Below are 24619 nucleotides of genomic sequence, written 5' to 3'. Positions count from 1 at the left end.
TGCATATCTTTGGTTTAATTGCAGACTTGATCACATTCTCTGGTATTGGGTGTTTGGCACAAATTGATTTTTAACATAACCCTAATTTGAAGTGGGGCCCACATAGCTATTGTTGATATTTTTTTTGAAATGAAGATGTATAAACTATTAAGAGAGGGAAAAGAGTACAATACCTAGCTAAAAAAGGGGATTCCTCCACAACAAGGTGTTGGAGAGAAATAGCTATTGTTGATGTACTCACGCAGGAAGTGAAATTGTCATTAAATTGTAGACTACCTTATCTCGATGGCTGAGTTTGGTGAAATTATTACCCCATCAAGGGATGTTATGAATTTAGATGAGAAAGATTCCATATTGATTACATCTGAGAGATTGAACGCTGTAATTATCTGAGTTGGTCCAAATCTGTTTGAATCAACCTGATAGCTAGAATGAAATCCAAACTTATCAGAGATAATCCTCCTAACCCATTACAGATGATTGGGAAGTGGAAGGCAATGAAAGAGGCTTCTAAGGTGCAGTAAGTAATGCCGCATAGGTGAAAGTTCTTGACCAAAGCAAGGACATCGTCACAAATGATGGTCTAGCAAAGGTGATAGACCTCCCCATTGAACCCGTTAGGCCCAAGGGCTCGGTCAAAGGGTAAACCAAGGACGGCAAGTTCAATTTCAGAGGTACAGAAAGGCAGTTCTAGCTGTGAAGGGTAGATTGGCCACTGATTTGACAATAGCTAAGCTGCTAGAAAATGGGTCGTTTGAACTTCTCTTCAATGTACAGATCTGTGAAGAATCTCATAATAGCACAAGAGAAAGAAAGCCTATCCGAGCTCACCTGACCCGCAATATTGAGGGAGGTGATTCAGTTAGCTCATCTTCTAGCTGAAGCTATGGAGTGGAAGAATTTTGTATTTCTGTTTCCAGCCGTAAGCCAGTGAAATCAAGCCCTTTGTTTCCAAAAGATGGTCTCATTATAAGAAAGAGATTGAAATTCATGAGTAAGATTATTTCTGAGAGAGTTCAGGGGGCGAGAGGGACCTTTGTTCCACAATGCAGTCGAGCTCGAATATTTAGCTAAGGAGAGGGCCCTTCTTGGCAGCAGACGTGGAGTAGTGGCTAGAGGACCAAGACCAAAGTTTAGATTTAAGCAGCCTAAGCTTGAGGGGGAATGTCTAGCCAGGAATAGCATCGGCTAGCAAGGATTGCCACCAGGACGCAATATTGGAGTCAAATTTTGGGTCCCAAAGCCAGCAATTTTTGAAACGGAAGGGCTTGTGACCTCAACGCCTAAACATTGTGTCGATGAAGATAGGCCAATGACCCAAGCAAGCACGGTTGAGAACGCGGCCAGAAGTGTTGCCATGGAGTTGAAGCCAGTCAGGGTTGGCATGGAAGCGATCAAGTTTGGAGAGGATTGGTCGTTGCTGCCCATTGGACAAGTGAATTCCTTCCCAAAAAGGGGGATTTCCTCCAAATCACAACTACCGAAGAAGTCCGCAAACGCATGCATGGACGAAGTAATTCTCTTGGCTGGGGGAGATTTCTCATTGCAAAGGCAGATGGCATTTAAGTCGTCGGCCAAGATCCAAGGAAGATTCCAGCGTTGAACTTGGACGAGTAACTCATCCCAGATGCCAGCCTGGTCCCAGTATCTGGTGGGGCCATAAATTCCAGCAATAGCCTAGGTGAACCCAGTATGGGGGTCACAGAGGTGAAGATTGATTGAGTGGGCAGTCGAGGTGGAGTCTAGGACTTCGACATCATTCGGGTTCCAGGAATTGGGCTTTCGTCTCCTGGGAGATGGTGATGGATAGCTTGTCACCAGTAAGAGTTTTCCTCATAGTTGCTCACCAGGAAGGCGAGCCAATTCCCTTAATATTCTAAGAGAGAATGATCATTGTTGGGGTGGTTTGGGGAGTTTTGTAGCCTCATCAACCCCCGGTAGTTGGCAAGAGTAGATTGCACCGAATTTCTTAGCGAGTTCCATCATTTGCTTCCAGATGTCTTCAATGTATTTGTGTCTCTCAGATTGGAGGGTAGCGATGAGTTGTCAAGACCTGCCCCCAGGGGATCATAAGGAGAGTCCACCAATGGTTGGGTGGTGAGGGCAAGAGTTGGAGAAGGCAATAGTGAAAAGTATCCCAGTCAAAGTTGGAATTGGTGAGCTAAGGGGCAGAAGAGGATACCCACTATAGAGCCTTGGCAACACTAGGTGATCTAGCACTCCAGCCAGTCATTGTGAAGCTGGGTGGTGAGGTAGAATACCAGGTCTCCCGTCCAAAGTTCTTTGATGTTGCTGTGTCCAAGAGTGTGGCGAATGATCATGTCAAAGAGCTTGATGAATGAGCCCCCGGTAATGGTCTGAATGATGATCGATGAGCGCCTACTACCCGTCTAAAATAGGATATGAGTGGCCAACCCAGAGCGCTCCAGGGTTTGGCAAATGGTGATGTGGGTTTTACCGTACCTGAAGGTGAAGTTGGTGGGGTTTCCTGGCAGGGTTTGTCGTAGTCTTCTGCATGTGGCACGGCTGAAAACAGTCTGCTAGCCAAGATTGTCGTCTTCCACTTCATCATTGGTCCTTAGGCCGCTACACTGCATCTGCTAACAAAGAGGACCTCTGCAACTGGTCTCGTCGTTGAAAGGAGTCGCATGGAGGTTGCAAAGAGCCGTCGAAGATTCATGGGGGCAGAGGTGGCATGCCTAGGGGGGGGAACCTATGAAGCGCCCCGGAATTCACCCCACAAGCTACGTCGTACAAAGCTATCCTCTTCTCCTCTAAAAGTTTCATGAAATTGAGAATTCTTTCTATATGTGATTCCCTTGTGATAAAAATAACTAAGGAGTTAGAAATCATAGCCTGGTCCGAAGTTACTCCATCATTCACACATAATGAAGTATTCCAATTTGCTCTCCTTAAGCTTGATGCAACTGCATGAAAAAATTTCGTATTTCCATATCCTTCCTTTAACCACTTAAATATGGCTCATTGTTTCCAATGGACTCTTTCACTGTGAGACATGTCTTGAAATTTACTCTGAAGCATAATTCTATCGATGAATTCCAAGGGAGAGAAACCTCGCTGCTCTTCGTATCCATCCAAGATACCGATTTGAGCCAAAATAGAATTTTTCTCAGCAACATCTGCAGCCCTTTTCATTGAAAACCTGGACCTAAGTTTAGATTTTAACAATTTAAGCTTAAAGGAAAATGTCATCCTCTCGGTCCTTGAACTTGTAAACTCTCCCACTATTCTTTCATAAGAATACCAAAGTCTTTGTGCATCAGCCATGAGTTCTCAAAACAGAATGGCTTTGGGCCCCATTGACCAATTTTAGTATCAAGGAGAATTGGTCAATGGTCAGATCCTACCCTGTTAAGAACTTTTCTGGATGCCTGCTGATATAGTTGTAACCATTACCTATAAAGCAATCCAATTTAGACATGATTGGATTTTGTAGTCCATTTGACCATGTATATGCCTTTCGAGAAAGATTAATTTCCTCTAACTCATTGCTTCCAATGAAATCAGCAAAAGCTCTCATAGTGAAAGTAATGCAAGTATATGAAGGATTTTTATCTTTGCAAAAATGGACTGCATTGAAGTCACCAGCCAATAACTAAGGAACAGCCCATAATTGAAAAAAAATAATTTAATTCATCCCAAAAGGCATTGCATTCTCAATAATCAGTCAGTCCATAAATTCCTGCAATTCCTTTTCTATATAATTTGTTATGTTTTAATGAAAAATGATATTGTATGATAAAGGCATTAATATAACAGGACAACTAATCAATTATTTTAAATATTTAAAAAATTATTCAGTAACTTCAATTCACAATGTAAACAATAGAATCTGTTACCCGGAAAAGTGAATAGATATTCAAGAGGTCAAACTAATACTGGAACTCTATATTCCAGAAATATTTATTCTAGAAAGTTATGTTCTAGAAATAAATTTTATATAAAATTTCAAATAATTTAATTCTAAACACACTTGCATTTCAAAAAAAATTTAGACACACTAACACCTCCTAAAAGAGAAATTCCGCACCTGGGTTCTCTATCACCATAGCCCAATAACATCAATGTTCCACCAGTGAAGTAAATAGAATCAAGTGTAACCGGAAGAATCTTTTCAATTCCTTCATTCTGCACCGCATTGACCCCTTCTGCTAGTTCTTCTGCAAAATACTCAACATTTATGTTCAGACATGATTTTAGTTTCTCCATGCAACCAGACAAATATCTAGACAATGCATCTTGTGTGGTCCTTAAGAATGAAAATCCAGCTCTTCGATGTACAGAGGAAGAGGAACTTGAAAAGGTAACACCTTGAGATGTATGAACCTTGCCACCTTCAGACTTATTTTCTACACAAAGTTGTCCACGGTTCTCATTTCTGCTATCAGACTCCAGGGTTCGGCTCACTTCAGAAACATTTCCACCCAAGGATAAGCTACCTGTGGGCATCTTTAAATTGCTAAGCCTTCTTATGGCCAAGTGAAAAGGTTCATGTAAAAAACTGAATCCACTTATTCCACTATCTACATGTTTTCCTTGCACCATTTCACAGTTATTTGCCTGTTCTATACTTCCATTGGTTTTGGAGGATGCACTGGCAAATTCACTTGGCGTGAGCTCATATTGTTGGGTCTCATCCACTTGAATAGTCTTATAAACATTGTTTGCATTTAGTTGCTCATTAACTGCATTAATCGAATTAGTCTTGATACTAGTTTCCTCATCATTCCCCTGGAGTGGAAAAGGCCCTTCCTTTTGGGTACCATTTTTTCCAACCTTTTCAACATCTTGACTTTGGAAGTATGCAAGTGCAGCTGCTCGACTACGCTCCAAATTTGTGTGTCTAACAGTAGCATCAGCAGTAGATATCTCTTTCTGGCAGGCCTTCCTTTTAAAAGTATCCTTCATGGGACTTGATACCAATCTTGACCAGAACTTAAGACCTGATCCTGGAGTTTTCATGCCAAATGATTCCTCCAGATCGGCATGCTTCAAGGAATACTCCAATCCATTGTCCTTACAGTGATTATCTTTCCAATGCATTCTTTTATCTGGGCAAAGGAATGATCCTGAGGCCGATGATTCACCAATTCTATCTTGAGCATCTTTAAAATCATTATCCACTGAAGCAATTGAATCTTGTTTAGGAAAAATATACCCCAATTTAGCAGCTTCCAATGCATCTAAATTTCTTCCATGGGCCCACCTCACAACTGCTTCCTCTTTAGCAAGTCGCCTAACTTTTGTACGGTAATCTATCCCTTCTTCAGTTGAATGGTGCCTCATTAGTCCACCTTCTGAAGATGACCCAATACCTAGCCAGGAAAAGTTCTTCTTCTGGACTACTAAAACATTTGGCTGAGATAGAACTGCATCAATTACAATCTTTCCCCTCCTTAGGCTAGCAAAAGGCCGTACACGAAGCCTTATTCCGTTGACTTCACCACATGAAAACTCTTCATCATGAGGTCCTATCGAGCATGAGTCCAAGCTGACACTTAGGGGAGATACACTTCGAACCTTACCAAAATTGAGCTCACGCTGAAGATACTCACTCAGTATGGTACAAACAGAGGGGAGAAGCCGAATCTCAATGAAGCTTCTGGCTGATATTTGCCCATACCATACCAGCATCCCTATTGCAGATAATGCAGCAACAAAAATGGAACACCTAATAAAAAATAGACCCTCCTTCCACAATGGAACAAATGAACTAGATAAAGCTTTGCTCCTTGAGAAAGGTTCCCTTGTGCAATTCATTTTTAACCGATTGCCAAAACTCCTTGATGCAAATTTGAACCTTCTCCCAGCAAAATGCAAAAAACAACTATTTTTATGATTTTTTGAACTATGCGCTGCACATAAAATCTCCACCGAGGGCCAATGTCGCATGTTTTTTGTGTATCTGAAATACCCATTGTTGATCTTTTTAACAGACACACTTAGCGGATTTCCTAGCAGTGGACTGTGCAATGAATCTAAACTCATTTTATCCCCCTGTAGCTTCCCAACTTGTGATTATAATTGCCAGGGACCAAGAACTTAATCTCAGTCCCCCTCTGTGTCATAATCAGTGGGGACCTAGAGATCCAGCACAACCAAAAAAAAATAAGAATTAATAAAAAGAAAGCTAGATTACATGGCTACAGCCGCTAAAAAGAGTCATGACTTATATTAACCCCATTTTAATGATACAGACGTTAGAAAAAACTCTCAAGCAAAAGCATGAAAAAAACCAAGCAGCTCAGAAAAAAAAATTATATGTGCAATCGTGCAAATGCAAAAAATAAAACATGCTTGATAGATGGCAAACTCCTCAGAGATACAATAAATAGGGACAGGCAGATCATGATATTGACATGGAGAACACTCTATGGCGGCAATATACTAAATTTATGAAATGTATTGCTTTCTCCCTCAACAAACAACATCCCTATACTACAGAGAGAACTACAGATATGAGGAACAAGAAACTGTGAACAAACCGATCTCATTTTTTGGTCTTTATAAATCGTGAAACCAGGAAAAAAATATTTAAATAACTTTGTAAATTTGCACCCGATAGGAAGGTTCGGATACATCAAGAACTCTTTCTACGGAAATGAAATTCATTCTACGGAATGACCAAAAATAGAGTTGCACAAAAAAAAAAAAAAAAAATTCACTACGAATCCAGTGTTTGACTTGTTTGAAAAAGACAGAAGCTGAATCTTATAGCAATTGCCAAACTAACTCAATTAGTCGCCGAGAATCTATGGAACACTTAAAACCCTATCAAGGAAACTCCAATAGATCCACATTTGAATCCAAAAAAAAAAACTTTTCCTCGTATAAAACTAGATACGAATAACTAGAATTTTACCACATGAAGGTGGTGAGACGAAAAGAAGGTTGTTCTTCATAAAATGCAAAACAGAATACACTATTTAAATCAAATTTTATAAATTAACAAAAACTAATCATCTTTAAGAAGAAATAAACGAAGCAAAATGAATGAAAGCGAAGCTTAAAAAGCAAAGGGAGAACACGGAAACAAACAATGACGGAAAACAAAATCTAGCATTATAGAGAACTAACGAGGAAGATTTGCTAACCTTCCACGACCCACAACCGCATTCAGAAATTAGAACCTCTTTCATCAACCTCCGTCTTTTACGTTTTGGGTGTAAGATTAGGGCGACTATCGTACGCGTTCACTTTCTTCAGTTTAGAGCTCTACAAGTTCTGCATATACATAGACGAACGCTGAAGGCTTCGAGGAGATGCTTCGCTTCCTTCTTCGTCTATCGACGACGAAAAGGAGCTGTCGAAGCTTTCTAGTGGGGTCTAACAGAAACACCCTCTACTGCTGACTGGGTGACACTTTCACAATTACGTTATCTGCACCGCGAATGGCGCGAAATGGGAATTCTGCAGTCGACGCCCTTCATCGACTCCGAAGATTGCCGCGGGGATGCCTCCAGGTAGGGGTGTGGAACCGAACTTCTCAACCGGCTTTGATTTAAATATTTTGAAATCGAACTGGAGCCGAGCTGACCCGAGCGCCGAATGATTTTGACTGAGTTCGAGCTCGAACTCGAGCTGAGTTCAAGCTTTTACCGGTATTTAAAATTTTGTATAAAATATATATAAAATAAATTTTATATAAAATTATCTATACATTATGCAAAAAATGATTCATAAAAATTGCATAATTATGCATAAATTTTATTCAATAATCAAACATAAAAATATCATTGAAATATCAATATTGATATCATTATCAATATATAATGGTTGATGTCATATCTGTTATTGAGAGCTTGAAACACGACGCGATTAAACTATAGTCTATAGATATGTAACAGCAGTGGTGACTGCTGAGGATTGATGAATCGTTTGGAAAATAGTTAAAATGCCCAACAAAATAATATAATGGAAAAACAGAAAAATTACCAAAATTGTAAGAGCTAAAAACAGAAAAAATCAACAGTAGGTGAGAGTCATTACCTATGAGAAATGAGTAGGAAGAAACTCCTAAAATAGCATGAGGCATTCGTCCATAGCAGTTTTAATGTGAGATCGAAGACAAATAATGGAATACAAAAAATAAAAAATAAAAAAAAAATTAAGATTAAATTGATCGTTGTTAGTTTGTTACGTTAGTGTTGAAAAACCCCCCAAAAGATTAAGATTAAAAGAGTGGCAAATAGGGACATAAGAGAGACAAGAGAAGAACACAAGTGGTTGAGGCTAGGAAGGTGTTGGATGGTTACCAAACCCGATCAGTTTTCTTTCCCTTGTTTGTCATCTTTTCCATCTATAAACCTAGATAATTAAATGCCAAACACCCAGTCAACTGGGACAATCCTTCTGTTCATGTTTCGCTTGTTTGGTTTCTCTTTGGGGATTCCTTCTATCCACTTTACTCAAGGCACGGAGAATCTCGCCTTCTGAGCTTCTCTCCAACTCCCACCTTTTCCCCTTTAATAAATTTCCCTTAATCTTTGATCGATATCCACAGGGACCATATTAGCCTCCATTACTGAAAATTATTTTAATATTTGGTGTACATTGATGACAAAATTAAATGGCATAAATTCCCATCTCCCGTCTCCTTTTTTACCAGATTCTCTTCCTCAAGCAAAGCCCTTTGCAACTTTTGTTTCTTTTCTTTCTTCTATGTATGTTCTTCTCCCTATTCTCATTTAATCATTTTTCTCCTAATTTCTTCAAATTGGATGCATTCATTGCAGCTGTTGTGAGTCAAACAAAGCGGAGATAGGGGAGAAGACTCAAAAAAACTCAAGTGGGTTGTGCGACTAATGAGAAGAAAATGTTATGGGGTTTGAGTTTGATGATTCTTCTGGGTTTGAGCCGAAGGCAAAGGAAGGAAGGCGAGAACACCCAGGCATGGCTCCAGGTGGACCCTGCTCTAGCAATTTGTAGACATCACGAACCCGAAATCTCAAGAGTTTACCTCTGTTAGGCAAGGAAGAAGTTCAAAGGAAGAAATCGAAGAAGAAAAAATCGGAGAAGAGTAAGAAATCGAAGAGGGAGAATGAGAAATAAGAAGACAAAATTCCCCCCACTTTCGGTCAATTGCCGCATGTCGATCAACACTTTCCTATTCCCCATGATTCCGTAGAGAACGAAAGACAAAGAGTTTCCACTCGAACTCAAAAAGTCGAAGGCCTCCTGCTCCCGCCTCTCGAGTCCTTGTTAAGTTAACGAGCCGACTCGTGAGTTTTCGAACCGAACCATGGTTTAGTCGAACTCAACTCGTTAACTTAAACGAACCTCATCTGGATCTCAAACTCTTTTGAATCGAATCGAACCGAGCTACTCACAAACCGGCTCAGTTTAATACCACCCCTACCGACATGTCATGTCCGGTTCAATCATGCCCTTTTCAACTTTCGTTTGAGAGTGCAGTTCTTTCTTTGTCCATTTGCGCCAATGTGTAATTGATGCAGGGCTCAAACGGTTGGAGTAACGTGTACGTACTCTAGTTCACTCTTTTCTTGACTCATTTATTTAAGAAACTTATTAGCCATAACTAATAAAAATAAATTTATATTTTTGACTATTGATAATCAGATTAATGTTTATATTGCTTTAATTTTTATAATATTTAACTGCTAATAGAACATCTCCTTACTCATCCTAGTCTTAATATCGTTCATCGTAAATACGAAAATGTCCAAATGGAAGCAAAAGACAAGGTTGGCCAAGTGGAAAATACATATTGAAATGTTACCATATTGTAACAACTGTGCGAGTCTCCTCCTCTTTAGGTTCTACTGATGTTGCATTCCTAGACTTTGTCTCTTCCTCAGAGTTAAGAGCCCACAACATTTGATTTTTCTTGTTCTCAATCAAAACGGAGGAAAGCAACAACAAAGACAAGGGCAAGAGGTTAGCCCCATTATGTGGAAGTTCAATATTCTATATAAATAATGGTAAGGATTGAAAGGTATAAAGTTTGATTTATCGACCTACACCGACTGGTCAGGACGAAGATTAGAGGGGTAGATACACAATGAAATGTTGCATAAACAGAGTTTTATCTAATAAAAGGCAGGCGATATATGTCACAACTCACATAAACATTTGGCACTAGAACAAGATTGAGACATTTGGCCAAGAAGATCTTCTTTTGTTGACTAAAAAAGCCAAGAGCAATAATATCAAAGTCATCATCCTAAGTAGGCGAAACCAGAGCCCGCTGTTTATTTCGCATCCAACAAATGAACAAGTGAGGACTGGAGTTTGGTACACGCTCTCGTAACAACAATCACCATCGCCATTCCCAAGTGTAAAAATGGCATGGCTGGGATTTGCCGCTTTTACCGCACCGGCTGTTGGTTGTAGTGGTTCTTCTCTTTCTTCTTTGCGGCGGCAAGCTTTGCACTCCTGGCCGCAGCCTCAATCGCAGCAGCTTTCCCAGCGGCATCCATCTCCTTACTCGACGCTTTCTTCTTCTTCATGGAAACCACCTTCTTTAGCCGCTCTTTCACATCAACAGTGGATGAGTCTTCCTCTGCCTGTTCAATGCCTCCACTAGTTACATCTGCGGCGTTCTTGTCAGACCCATTTGCCGGTTGATCTTGTTGTTCTCTACCCTCCTTTGAAGTCTTTTCCTTCTTGGCTTTCTTTTTCTTTGCATTTTTGCTTTCCATTGGAGGATTTTCCTTCTTCTCTGTCTCTCCATTGGACTCTTCCTGCTTTTTCTCCTCTGCAACATCAGTAATAACAAATTAAAACAAAATGTGAAAGAGTCATCTCAGGATTTCAAACAGCTACATGGTCAAGGGAACAAAATATATTTAAATACCCAAAATACCACCTTTAGATCTTTTCGAAGAGAAATTGTAAACACTTAATTTCCTTTACTCCTTTAGGTATGCGGGTATGTGAATTAAAAACTTCAAAGTATATATATATGTGTGTGTATACGGAAGAGAAACTTTCAATTACCATGAGAATTAGCTTCACCATTGGTTTCCTTGTTAGCAATTCCCAACTCAGCCAAAACAGCATCAAGCTCTGCTAGCTCCTTTTTCTTTAACTCTTTCTTTGAAAGTTGCCTTTCTGCATCCTTTTGTAGAACAGAAGCTGGAAGAGGTTTCTTTACAACTGGCTCGGGTGGGACTGGAACCTCAGGCTCATTTTCATGCTCTTCCTCTATGTCATCATCACCCTCATCTAGAAGGTGATCATCCTCGCTTTCACTTTCCTGCACCATTAAATCCAAATAAATAACAAATCCCTCAAACAACCTCTCCTTATCATATTAAACTTGAGTTTCTGTGCCCACTTAAAACGTTTATTACATTGCAATAATTATGTAGGCTTGCACAATAACATCTCATTGGCAAGCCAGTATTCACCATAGCTTCTACTTAGAAGCTCCAAAAGGAGGCAGGTAAGTCTCTACAGGCGATCAGAATACTTCAGCGCCAATTAGTTTTTAACATGTATATACGTTAAGTAGATTAAACAATAATAAGAAAATCACTAGAAAAATAGTTAATTTTGGTCTAAACACTGCAGCTTCCTTAACAGAGTCTAGCAATCTTACTTCCATTTACCTGGCTTGCTTATAAAATTATAATCCTAGATTATACAATTACCAGAAATGCTCCATAAAAAAAACTACAAAACTAAATGTCCTACTACTAATAAAGACACCAGACTATATTCCCACAAGAAAATAGGGATACACAAAAAGTGGTTGGAAGTAGATACACCAATAATCCAAACCATTTAAAATATCCACATATTTTTCTAGTAAAACCAACTTAAGAAGTTCTTTCCAAGAGAAAAGAGACATAACAAAGCTGCTCACAATGGGTAAGCAAAAATAATAGAAATTTTGAAAAACAAGGGCAATCTATAAAGCTAAACCAACAATTGACCCTGCACAACCCAAATTCACATAAACTGGAGACATTGCAAAACATGTGTCGAATTCAAAGATATTTTCTAAGGGAAGCAGGATATAAATGAAAACAAATTACGATATAAAACATCAAAGATAAGATAGAAATTGGCTGAAATTTTAATTCACAATCTCCTGATGTCAAAAAGAAATTGACCTATCTCACCACAAGCTTTCCCCAGAGAGGCAATCAGCCAATTCACAATGTTTCTTTTCCCAATCCCTATTTCTCAAGTGTTACCCTGTAACCAAAAGATAATTTGACAAGAGAGAACAGTTGGTGTAAAAAATAAAACTAATCATGCAAAAAATGAAAAACTATCAAGAGCATTGCACAAGTATTTGAAGTTTATTGAAATTCCTTTATTTTTTTTAAATGATTCATTATTTTTTTTAAATAACATTCTACGTAAAATATGGCTAACATTTCTTTACAGAGATGAACTCTAAATTACATAGCGGTGAACAAACATTGAATTAGCCATATCAATTGTGACTCAAAGCAACTGATGCACTACATTCCTGAAATTTTGAAAACGAAAGTGCAAATTTTCGCCAATAAAAAAGGTTACTGCAGCATCAAGTCAGACAAAAGATCAAACATCTGCCTAGAAGCAGTCAAAAGGAATGTCTGTACTCCCATGAGCCCATCAAGGTGTGTAGTTGCAAGTATGACATAGACTCATCCACAACCTTTGAGATGAACAGCATATTGGCAGGAGACAAACCTTTGTTTATGAAGGAGCAAGAAACAAATTTAAAGCAATAAGGCACCACGCAAAAAAGTGGATGGTCCCACAAGAAAGTTACATAAAATGCCACAGTAAGTTCTTCTCATCAGAATAGTAAATCCATAATATGAGAGCTAAAGAACAATGTTAGTCAAATTTTCTTGAAAGGGATACTACAACGATTTTCTCTCCACAAAACCATAGAAAACATCCACCACAGCCCACCTACCAACTTTTATGAGTTTCTCATTTTTTCATACCTTTGCTTGCATTGTTTCACACATTTAAAAGTGTAAATATGCTGTTATTATAGGCCATATAAAAAACGCTCCTAGAGAGACAACTACAAGCACACAACAGAAAACTTCAGAGCTGCTAAATTATAAGCTAAAGAGGTTCTATTTCATAAATACACACAGAAATTTGCAGCCCACGGAAAGCTCAAAAGTCATACCTAGAAAACTACATAATTCTGTTATCCAACTCACCAAGATAAACCTAAATTATTAAAGAAACTGATAAATCCTATAGAAAAATCTGAAAGAATAAAATTAATAACAAGTTTGATATGTGAAAACAAAGATTACAAGAGAAGCTCTTACAGAAGGAGCTATTTCTTTCTGGTCAGAAGTTGGTCAATTTTCAAAACAACTCAAAGGCATTGTCCAAATTGTGTTCTGCAAATAATTCAAGTCAACTTCGAGTAACGGCAACGCAAGAAGACCTACTCCAAAGTAATATGAGGGGCTAGAGTGCGTATATTAACAAACCGAGCACAATAATCATGTCCACGCTTACGAAAAGATTAGAGCTCAGTTGCTGCAGACTAGAAGCAAGGTGAATTGATCCACAAAACGCTTACGAACTAGTTGTAGAAGTCATTCACGAAAATTTTAATTCAACTGTTTTTTTTTCGAAAACAAAATCCACCTTTTTAAATAGGGAAGGCAAGACATTCAATTCTCAAAATTAAGGTTATCTCACCTCTACCGGGAAGCTGTCCTTGTTCGCCTGCGGTTCCGATGAACCCCAAACTGACTGGGGAGGAGCCGTGGTGGCATAGTAATCGTCATCATCATCAACATCCGCCCAAGATTTGACAGTCAGCGGCGCCGGGGCCCAGAATACCTGCTCCTGCTCTTTGGCCTGAGACTTCGACGACCCCTTCTTTGACGATCCGTGCTCCTTGTCCGATTTTTTTTTTCTTCGCAGGGTGTCAAGCGCAGCAAAAACGTTAGTTCTATTCAACCCCAAGGACCCATCGTCCCTCCTGTTTCCACCTCCGACCATTGCTAGTAACACCAAAGACAAGCCACAGCTATCCCGTAAACCAAGTATAAGATCTTTCAAAATCTACAGTTTCGTCGGTATATCCAAACTTTCCACCAAAACACAACGATTTCAATATACAACTCGCTCGAAACCAAAACAAACTTCCGCAAAGAGATTTCGCTCGTCGCCGCAGAGATCAGGATTCCCCGGCAACGGATTATAACTCCTGAAATACAAGATTTCAGAAAATCGACACTGCTGAGATTATTGACCAAATCCTCGATCCTCAATAAGCCTCGACAAATCAACGCACGGTTCGTAAAAGCTAGAGTTTCAGGCAGATTAGCACCAGGACTCGAAGATTAGCAGCACAACAAAAAAAAAAAAAAGGCGTTACGAAAGTCGACCGAGATTAGGGTTTGTTGTGAAGCTAGGGTTCGCGATAGAAAACCGCCCGAGACGCAGTCAGATAAGGTGAAGGAGTTTTTAGGGTTTCGAAGCGAGAGGACGATTATATATTGACAATGGGGGACGGCCTTATATTTTTTGTCTTCCAGACTCGAAGAGAGAGAGAGAGAGGAACGTAGGCGAAGGACACGAAATCATGCTTTTATAACCTTCCCCTCCTTGTCCAACTAACGTGCACTCGGGGTGCGTCACTCCATCCTAGTGTGCGCACCAGCGCCAAACGTTCCGAATCCCCGAGTACTGGTCGTACACCTGTCGCAATAAAGGGAATTAAGGTAATCTTATGTAAATAAAGAGATCAGCAGAGTTCTTCAAATCAACGGCCGAGATTGGATTAATCGATCTGATCTTCACTGATCTGAGTAGGACCCGCATAAATTATCACCTTATACTTTGTCACCTAACCTAACCCATGGCGCAACGTCTACGTTTAGGTCAATTAAAACGTTATCGATAACGTAATGCCACGCACTTGCCTTTTGGGGTGGTGGTCACTTACCACGACCAAAAATATTACTTAGAATATCTTCCAACACAAATTTTAAATACAAATACAGCACCAAACATACAGAACCTGCTCTGATACTATGTAAATACCTAACCAATACAACCCCAAAAGACTAGTCGATTAAGGTGCGGAAAGTCAAATACTTAACACAGATCACTAATATATTCCAACAATTATTAGTATAATTTATAAAAAAATTATTTAAGAAAAATATGTATGTACCACCAAGTTGACTCAAATTTGGACCTCGGTGCTATCGGTTGGAGGGCAACTCTAGGACATGCTATATAGTGTATGATTTTGTCGATGTGTTGTGTAGCAGGTAACACGTTTTGCTTTTTGATACCTAATAAAATAGTTAAATATAAGTTTTAATGTGTTTTATTAGCTATTCTATTCAACCCTTGCTTGATATGGGAACCTTTGTCAAATACTCAAATAAGTCAGGCCTCTAATTGACTCTGTATTCTCCACCTTGTATTCTTTTCTCCCCATCTTTTCATGCTTTCTCCTTGTCGGTTACTTTCTTTATTTTTTCCCTCCTCCCTCCTTTCTATTATAACTAGTTACTTTACTTTATATTTTAGAAGAAAAAAAAATCTTTACTTTGATAATAAAATTTTAAGAGACAGAAGGTGTTCAACAAAATTCCAAAATTTAAGAATAGTTGTGACATCATTTGCAACCAAATTTTACGTTTTTAGTGGCATGTGTTCATGGGGTATCGACAAGTGTTAAGGAATTCTCGATTTGCTTATTTGCTTGTGAAATCTTTTTAGTGATATATGACTTTTTCATTATCATATAAAAACAATCTAACCTCATTGGCTTTATCTCTTTTAATAGTTAGTGGACCATGATGGATACTTATGAAGATCTAGAGACATTGAAGTGAGACTTAACTTTTTGACATCTAATTGGATATAAAAGTTAGGAATACAAACAAGTAACAAACACAATGGATAAGAACGGCATTGTACCTCATTTTGTTTGCATGGGCGAAGCTCCAAATAAATCAATAATAAATTTATAATTGGTTTTATAAGAATCTTCAAATAGTTGTAAACAATCACTAAACTAGAATTAGAATTATAAGAACCTAAACATCATATAAGATCAAAATTAATCAAATTATCTTAATCTGGAGTCTCTATGAATAGGCAAGCGACTAGACTTGTATGATTATATAGGTAGGAAATTTTGTTCAAACTTTATTGTAATTAGAGGATAAAATGGTGAATAGAACATGTAATTCCTATTTACTTAGGTTTTAGGAGAATAGTTTCTTATAGAATTGTATTTGAAATGGTGTAACGGGAACAAAGATATTAGTGAATTTTATCATTATTTTTTACATTTATGGAAGAGAAGGGGTATAAGAAACCCTAACTTTTTTCTAATTCAACATGAATTGCGTTTTTTAATTTTCTTTCTCTTCTCATGTAGTCATGAATTTTCATATGGTATAGGAGTGTTGATCCTAAGATGAAGAAGGAAAACAAAATGGAAAATAAGAATGGGAAGAAGAAGCAAAAGAAGAAGAATTTTTTTTTAATTGAGTTGTTATCGCTTTTTTTGTACTGCTCTCACCTTAAATTTATTACTTCGTACTTGCCTTCCTCCCTCATTGGACACCTTTTCTTTGTTAATAATCATCAACAAATTTACATTTCAAATACGCTCCTTAGATTATCATTGAATTCTACTTAGGCACTAGACTTTGTTAGTAATGTTTTAGTCTTCCTCTCGATCTTAATCGTTATACAATGACACTTTTACAAGTTGTTCATTCCACAATTGGCCTCACCTTCACTTCTTCTCTGAGATGATTTTCTTTTGCTCCTTGTTTTCCATATGTTCTATTGCATTATGTGAGCGATCAATAACAAAGATGGGATGTATGAAGCCATTAGGAAGTAGGCCCAATAGCAGCAGTCCTAGCATGTCTAGTTTGTCTTGCTAGTAGAGAATTTTAGTTAGTGACAAATGTGTTTTAGATGTCACATATTGTTTCTAACATTAAAAAAAAAAATATCCAAGAGCACTAGATTGGTTTATTGCTCCTATTGTCACAACAATTTGGCTTGAAAGTTCATAATCAATTGTCAAAACCTTGTTCTGTTTGCTCCATATATGTTGTTTAGATGGATCATCACATGTCAATAGCAAGGAGTTGATGAACATAAACCCTTTCCTTCGCTTCAATTTGCATGTTTGTAAGGAGTAGTGGCAAGTTAGGAAACTAGCTGACGTATTGTGCTAGGACTTGGTAAATGTTGATCTTTTAGTTTAGTTGTTGTATGAAATCTTGTTATTTGACTACGGGTATTGATGTCCAAGTTGGGCCATTTTGTGTCGTAGCTCCCCAACATGAGGGAGAGAAGAGAGAATATTATGATGTTGTTGGTAAGAAACTCAGGTTAAGAGTTCAAGTTTTTTTAAGAGTGGAGGCGGAATGTTGGCGGAATTTTTTTTACCAAAATCAATTTTTTTAAGGACATTTAAGAAAGGGGGAAAGAGGAAATCCAATAATTTGTGTTTATTAACAATGACGTGGTTTAGTGTAGGAAAAGTTGAAGCAGGACAACTTGAAGTTGATTCTTATGATATCCCACTTTCGTACAATGACTCAAGAGGATAGAGAAAGGCCTTAGGTACCTAATAGATCTTGAAATGCTTAGAAGATTTTTTATGTAAAACATTCTTAGAGAAGCCTAAACTGTGGAGAAGGCAAAGTTAGGTTTTTTATGTTGCCACGCTTATAGAATGACTTTGGAGCTCAAAATGGGAAAATGAGACTATGGTTAGATAGATGGGAGAGTTAGAAAAACAATCAAAGTTTTATGGCAATTTGCAGGGTGAATTATAGATAACTAAACATTTTGGGGATGGTGTTCGAGATAGGCCATGAAGGAGAGAATTAGGGTTTTTAGATTGTTTTGGAGGAACGACAAGCAAATAGGGTTTTAATATACTCAGGGAGACTCTTCTCGATGTGGACAAGGACTTCTAGGTCGATTATGGAAGTTGAAGAGAACAAAGGAAGTGAATTCAATGGGAAATAAGTCATTTCTAGAGTTGATGCAAAAGAAGGAAGCTTAAGCCAAGAATTGAAAGTTTCTTGTTGTTGTGGATGAAAGTGAATTGAGAAGCAAGTCTAGGACTCAATGGAGATAAACTGGACTCTTATTTAGGACATGGGAACTCTTAACAAGAACGGAAAACTTAGTTGGAAATAAATATGCCAATTACTAATGAGAAGGTTGTTGATGTTCTCACTAAAGTAGACTTTCATAATTTAGACACAACTCTGTGGGATAGACCTTAACCAAGACTTGAACACTTTACTGCAGACTCGTGGGTGACTAAATGGATAAGTGAAGACTCTTAGTATTGAAGTAAAATTATAGATAGTCCCATGTAAGAGACTTAAACCTAGTGAGACACTCATTTAACGAGAACTCACCCAACTATGCATCACTCACTGAAGTTAATGTGAAGATACCATAATTGACACAAACCAGTGAGTACTCGTGATTGGGACAGACGATTGGGTGACACAAACCAATGAGTACTTGTCATTGGGACAAAAGATTGGGACTGTAATGAATAATTTTAAAGATAATACTTTGCCACCAAATAAATCAATAAGATGGAGTACACACACATAAATCACTCTAGACATGATTAACCAAATACTAGACTAGGATTGAATAGTGAACTGAAGTAGATTACTTTTACCAAGAGAAGGTCCTCCTTGAAGGAATGGTTGGTGTTGGTGAGTCTCCTCAGATTGATGACACATTTTAATCAAGGGCTATTTGCCTAAGTAACCTTTAAACTATTGATTGGGATGCCTTGGTTTATCTCAGAATGTCAGCCACTAATTTGATTGTTTTGGGTTAATGTAGAACTTGAAGGTTCATGAAACAGAAGAGTTTTTAATAAATGTCAGCATGAGTTCCATCTTGAAACAGTAGTATACTTGCTCACAAAATTCAGCCTTGTTTGGCATATTAGGCTTGGTCTTTGCCTCATAAATATATGAAAATCAAGTAAAAAAGAATGGTAATAAGAAACATAACTATAATAATAGCAATAATAATAATAACAATAATAATAATATATGATAAAAATAAATTAAACCATAATAATGGTTTAAGAGCCTTGAATATGTTCTCCATAACTTATTAAACAATTTTAAGGACAGTATTGGTATTTGATTGATGTGCTGGAGTTAATAATTGCTTTAGTTGAGTGTTAGTGTGATTGAGGAATTTGAAGGAGTCACATACAAAGGATGTTTTTGATTGCCACATTCATAAGTACTAAAGGGCTTTTGATTTTCTCACGTCTCGTTGACGGCAATAATAAAGTTGTAGGAAAAGGCTCACTAATTATAAGGGCATGTTAATAATGCAATCTCTCTCTCTCTCTCTCTCTCTCTCTCTCTCTCTCTCTCTCTCTCTCTTCTGTGAAAGTTAAGAAAAAAGGTTTGTCTCCACATATGCCTAAATAAAAAAACCAAGATTTGATGTCTTGAACGAGACAAATAAGAAGGTACTGTAGAGGGGAGGAGTATATACACCACGGATAGAGAGGAAGGGAAACTCAAAAATACACAAAAAAAAAAAAAATTGTTATTTTGTTATTATATTTATGCAACAAAGAATAGGAAAATCATAAGGAATACCATCAATACAAAGAATATCTTAATCATCAGCCAACGGTTGGAAGAAATTCCATTGAGGTACTTCAAAAGTGCTCCTTGTGCTCCTTCCACGTTTCCCAGCGTCTCATCCATGTTCTCATCAATCCTGCCAATACATGTGCCTAGACTTCAATGGAAGACAACGTAAAACCTAAGCATTCAGAAACTTAATTTATTGCCTGTTTTATACCTGATGGCGAGCTCTCCTTGCTGAGACACCATGGTGGCTAACTGGGTGAAAATATTGCTCAGCTCGTGTATGGTTGATTCAACATTTTGAAGAGCTTCCGCTCTGCTCTGCATGTAAGTGTCCTGCACTGGGACTAGTTGCTGTTGTTGCTGTTGTTGCTGATGTAACAAAGGCTGTGATGATGGCGAGGAAGGTTCTCCATTCACCTGCTTCCTGTCAGTAAATAGATTCCAAAAAACAAAAAATCATACATGTCCTATTAACACGTACTCTCACATCAAACTAAAATGCATTTTTCAGATAGCTCCTAAAATGACAACACTAAACAAATTCAAGAAAGAGAACAAATATTCTCTTATTCCATATAAGTAAAATGCATTTGTACAAAAGCCTGCAAAAAAATGTGGATTTGGCCTTTGCTTTCTCTAGTATGTGAGGTCATAGCTTCAAATCGCACTATGGTATTGGATTCAACATTAAAAAAATAGCAATAACTAAATAAAAAAATAAAAAAACGCTGAACATACTGCTTGAAATGTTGCCAGTATAATTTCTTTTAAATGGTAAGAACAAAAAGGAGGTATAATTTGATTTTGTTCACTGGCAAATAAAGCATAAACTCCGAAGTAACAGTTGCTATTACTTTTTATTTAGATTTTGGTACTTATAGAATTTGCATGATATACGTTTTCTTCCTGTTCATCGAAAAACAAATCAGATTCACATAACATTGGCTCGATGTTGCCCCAGATAAAGACATACCTCGAACAAACACAACACCAAAGAGCTCGAGCATCATGAAGCAATGATAACATTCAAAATCTTTACTCACTTATTAGCCAGAAAGACATTTGCTCTTTAATTTCCAAACTTATGGGTTGTAATTTGTACCTTGGAAACAACTGAGATGAAGTAGACGCTGATCCATTTACCCAAGCAGGTGGAGGTGCAGCTGATGCACTTGAGCTGGACTTAGCAGCGAGAGGGCGTTGCCGAATGAAAGGGTTGGAAGAATCCTTTGAAGCAGTTGCAGAAAACAGCTGTCTTCTGTTTTCATGAACCTTCAAGTTCTACATTAACCCAAAACATCAACTTAGTTGCTGACATTCTGAGATCGATATAGCATCATTGCCAAATTAAAACTCCTAAAGATGTTAATTACAATGCCCAAACACAAAACAACCAAAGTCCAAGTGAGCTTTGAACAAAGACCTTGATTAGGAAAGCCCCATTGAACCAGAGGTCCAGTACCCCAGAATTAAAACCAATGGAGATTCAATGCTGAAAACCTACCTCTGTTCGCATCGTTAATACTTCTTTAAACTCTTTTGTCGCACTCATTAAACGATTCTTCAGATTATCCACCACTGTGGTTGAATGACTGGTGGTGTCATTGGAGATATTCCCACTTTCATTCTGTGAATTACACAGGAGCTGTAGATCTACGACTGCAGAGTTCAGTGCAGTTATATCTTGCTTAATTACAGCAGTAAGTTCCTGTATCTCCATAGTTGGATCATCAAAAACTGAAGTCCTTTTTGCCACTGCACACAAGACAAGGTATAGAGCTTACCACCTTAGTAGTACAACACACATTAACATTTGAAGAAGGAACATTGATACAAAATTGAAACTGTGGCCCTTTTCTTGTAGAATGATAGCATTTTAGCAATATGAAAACTACCAATGTAGTTAATCCTAAAAAAAAAAAAAGAATGCCACAAGATTAAGAGAGAGAAAAAAAAGGAGGGTCAACAAAGACTCCAGCTCAGGCAGCAGATACACCATCCATGGAAATGGACTCTGGAACCATGCATAATATCCAACATCAGGCAGATATCCTCAATTTGAGCAACAAATTACATCAGCAATTCATGCATATCATTTTTTGCTTCATATATTTCAGTTCAGGGAGAATATGTGAACAAGACCCTTCAGTCAGAACAGGAAACATATTCTGGAAAGTCCCTCTCATTCATTATGGTTTGAGGATTGCTCTAAAATAAATTTGGACATGTAAGGCATGGTACTTCCAGAAGAAGTAAAGATACAGGAATTCAAAGGCATTACAGAAATGAAGGAATTTAAACAAGGAAAGGTTGTGCCTAAAAAAAAACATGCAAAACATAAAGCACAATAGAAAACTGATGACATTCAAACAGATGGCAAGCCCTACCCTGATGCAACCTCGCCACCCATAGCCAAAGACAATTGCATCTGGAGTAAATGAGAACCTCTTTTTTAATGTCGATTATACACACACACCCATCACATACACTGCCGAAACTTGAACACCACCTCATATCAAATAAGAAATTATCATTATAAAAAACACCCTTTCCAAATAATCAATAAACACGTTTGAGAGTAGTAAAAACTAAGTCAGGAGAATACACAGAACAAACCTTTAACGATCAATACACACAGACTCAATTCAGAAACAGTAGATAATTGAAATACATACAAGGCTATTTTTTATCTTATATCCTTCTGGCATTCAGTTGTCTTTGGTCTTCATTCGAGTACATTTGAAATGACTGATGAAGTAAAAGCACCAGTGACAACATTAATGTAGTGCCCAGGCAGTAAGAACCCCTATGCAGGTAGACCAATAATAAACGCATTTGGGTTGCATAAGATATAGCTTTACTAGGTATACATCTACAACAAATTATTGTTTTTTAATCAATGCATTATAAAGTATTTATTACTTACTATATGCCTAAGAATTCTAATGTACTAAGATAGTCAGCTAAATAATGATAAAATAATATTTTGCAACCTGAGTCAGATTTTCGAGACCATAGATGAATGCTGCAAATATGAAAAAAAATGCAACTAGTTAGAAGTGTGCTTGCCTCCCCATATTTGATAACAAAATTCAAATTATGCTAGCAACGTTTAATGGAGAAATTAACCATGCAATCTACATATTGAGCACCCGAAGCAAGAAAACAGTCAAAATACCATGCCAGATGCAGATGATTTCCGGATAGTGTTAGCTTGGAACAAATCAATCACGTGAGTTTCCCAGTTGAAAAGCCAAATAACAAATAGCAAAGGCATTCGAAAAGATACACACTAGAAAAATTTCATTACTTACATTTTGCAAGCTTCGCGAGCTTCTGTGAGGTCTGATGGATCCCAAACCCAATCTTGGAAGCTCGTTTGTTAAACTCCGACTGTATTGAGACAGCAGATCGCGGTCCCTCTGGTTTTGATCGGTTAGCAGGCACATTGGGTGCTGATGAGACAGACTTCTTAAGCGTATCAACTACTGATAGAAACTCCGAAGTGCGATCTCGGTAGGACGATTGCGCATTTTTCATCAGCATTTCGAGAAAAATCCTATATCTGCCTAAAGCCCTCCAAAAGCGATGTTCAGAGAGATAAGAGCTCTGCAATATCACCAAAAACACCTAAATATTTTCCTCAAGATCAAGACAATTTCCTTAATTGATACAGATCTAAAGCATAAAAGACTGGATCCACCCCTTATATCAGAATCACAATAACTAAACCACAAGTTCTGATAAAACAACAAGACAAAAGATGTTCTTGAGAGTATAAACCCTAGATCTGATATCGCACTTCTGGGCATGAACCGCTTGCGCAAACTTAGGGCTGCAACCTCGGGTGAATTTTCACAAGGAGGTCGACGAAATGCCCGAAATCGATGACGGGAAAGGGAAGAAGGAACTACCGCCCACACGCGCGCTTCGAGAGCCGACCCTTGCAGAGCACCTCGCGCTCCTCTCTTTGTGAATGCGAAATATTCTTCATGCAATAAAAGCAACACTCGCAAGGAGAAGACAATAGACGCCGACAAGAAAATAGTTTGATCAGTTTGAAACCGCCTTGTATAATATTCTGTATCGAAGGCTATTTTCGTGATTTCACTTGTTTAACACCTTTATCATCTTGTCGAACCTAACCGATTAACGGGTCCGATTTACGATCGAACCGGCTGATCAAATGTTGCTGCTTTGAAGGTAAAGTATTGGTTAAAATAAGCTGGTCCGGTTCACAGCCTGTTTATTGCCCAAATTCTTAGCCACTACCACCTCATTGTTGAAGGGGACTCTAACGTTGTGATAGTTAAATAGGTATTTGTTCAGAGATTGCTATCTCAAATGGAAGAAATTCTTGATATTGCCTAATAATTTTGCCTTGGACCGAAGAGTATTCCTTCTAATTGCTAGGAACTTTACTCTAGTATTTCTTGGTTCATGTTGAAAAACAGGAATGGACATGACTCTTACAACAAAAAATCTCACAGAGTCAAAATAAATATGGTGGAGATTAAAAGAAGTCTTACAGGAGGATGTTTCATAGAAGAGTCTAGGTTGAAAATATTTTAATTATGTTAATATTTTGTTTTTGTTTTATGTGTTTATTTATACAAAGATTTATCTTTTAGTGTTTAATTTTACAAATATAGTTTAATTGTAATTGGATTCTGCTGGTTTTCTCTATTATAAGTACAGTTCTGTTCTACTCAATTCAAGTATTTATCCTTTTCATAAATTCAATAGTTCACAATTGCCTACTAACTTGTTTGGTTTTTGTTTTTCGTGTTTTTTTTTTGTTATTAATGGTTTGCTTTTTATTTTTACTCTTTTGTTTTAGTTAATAAGTGCTCCCCAGTGGTGGGGAATTTGCATTTGTACTTCTCCCTCCTCTTATGTCACAAAAAAAAAAAAAATCTAGCTTGAGGACTCACTTGAAAGGGCATAACCAAGTATTTAGTATAGCTCATATATTGTTTGGGCATCGAAGTTGCAAGGAATATGGA

General features: G+C 37.8%; 3 protein-coding genes across 5 annotated transcripts in view; all 3 read right to left on the bottom strand.

Moving 5' to 3' along the window:
- The window catches only part of LOC137945511 (protein TIC236, chloroplastic), a 71695-nt gene extending 64219 nt beyond the window's left edge, over positions 1 to 7476 (bottom strand). The window contains exons 1-2 of the mRNA XM_068791436.1: positions 7116 to 7476; positions 4052 to 6102 (exon numbers count right to left, since the gene is read on the bottom strand). Of these exons, the coding sequence (XP_068647537.1) occupies positions 4052 to 6009 (1958 nt within the window). The 5' untranslated portion in view covers positions 6010 to 6102; positions 7116 to 7476. The remainder of the gene's footprint in view (positions 1 to 4051; positions 6103 to 7115) is intronic.
- A 2467-nt stretch (positions 7477 to 9943) lies between these two features.
- Positions 9944 to 14512, bottom strand: LOC137946492 (uncharacterized). The gene is made up of 3 exons (XM_068792807.1): positions 13660 to 14512; positions 10981 to 11239; positions 9944 to 10738 (listed from the first exon to the last, which is right to left on the bottom strand). Exons 1-3 carry the CDS (start codon positions 13963 to 13965, stop codon positions 10350 to 10352), a joined length of 954 nt encoding a protein of 317 aa, XP_068648908.1. The 5' UTR covers positions 13966 to 14512; the 3' UTR covers positions 9944 to 10349.
- A 4927-nt stretch (positions 14513 to 19439) lies between these two features.
- LOC137945582 (syntaxin-32) lies at positions 19440 to 23640 on the bottom strand. Of its 3 annotated transcripts, none has more exons than XM_068791519.1 (6): positions 23397 to 23640; positions 22928 to 23222; positions 21118 to 21368; positions 20716 to 20894; positions 19825 to 20037; positions 19440 to 19740 (listed from the first exon to the last, which is right to left on the bottom strand). In XM_068791519.1, exons 2-6 carry the CDS (start codon positions 23157 to 23159, stop codon positions 19581 to 19583), a joined length of 1035 nt encoding a protein of 344 aa, XP_068647620.1. In that variant the 5' UTR covers positions 23160 to 23222; positions 23397 to 23640; the 3' UTR covers positions 19440 to 19580. The 3 variants fall into 3 exon arrangements, with proteins under 3 accessions (XP_068647620.1, XP_068647621.1, XP_068647622.1); XM_068791520.1 differs by having other exon boundaries at positions 23416 to 23640; XM_068791521.1 differs by having other exon boundaries at positions 23528 to 23640.
- Between the last annotated feature and the right edge of the window lie 979 nt (positions 23641 to 24619).

This window comes from Aristolochia californica, unplaced genomic scaffold, assembly GCF_029961685.1.
Source record: "Aristolochia californica isolate CCGP_79_NKW_82.1479 unplaced genomic scaffold, dmAriCali1.0.hap1 SCAF_12, whole genome shotgun sequence".
Classification (NCBI taxonomy): domain Eukaryota; kingdom Viridiplantae; phylum Streptophyta; class Magnoliopsida; order Piperales; family Aristolochiaceae; genus Aristolochia; species Aristolochia californica.
The sequence above is the reverse complement of the archived record's forward strand: the minus strand, read 5'-3'. Positions and strand labels throughout refer to the sequence as shown.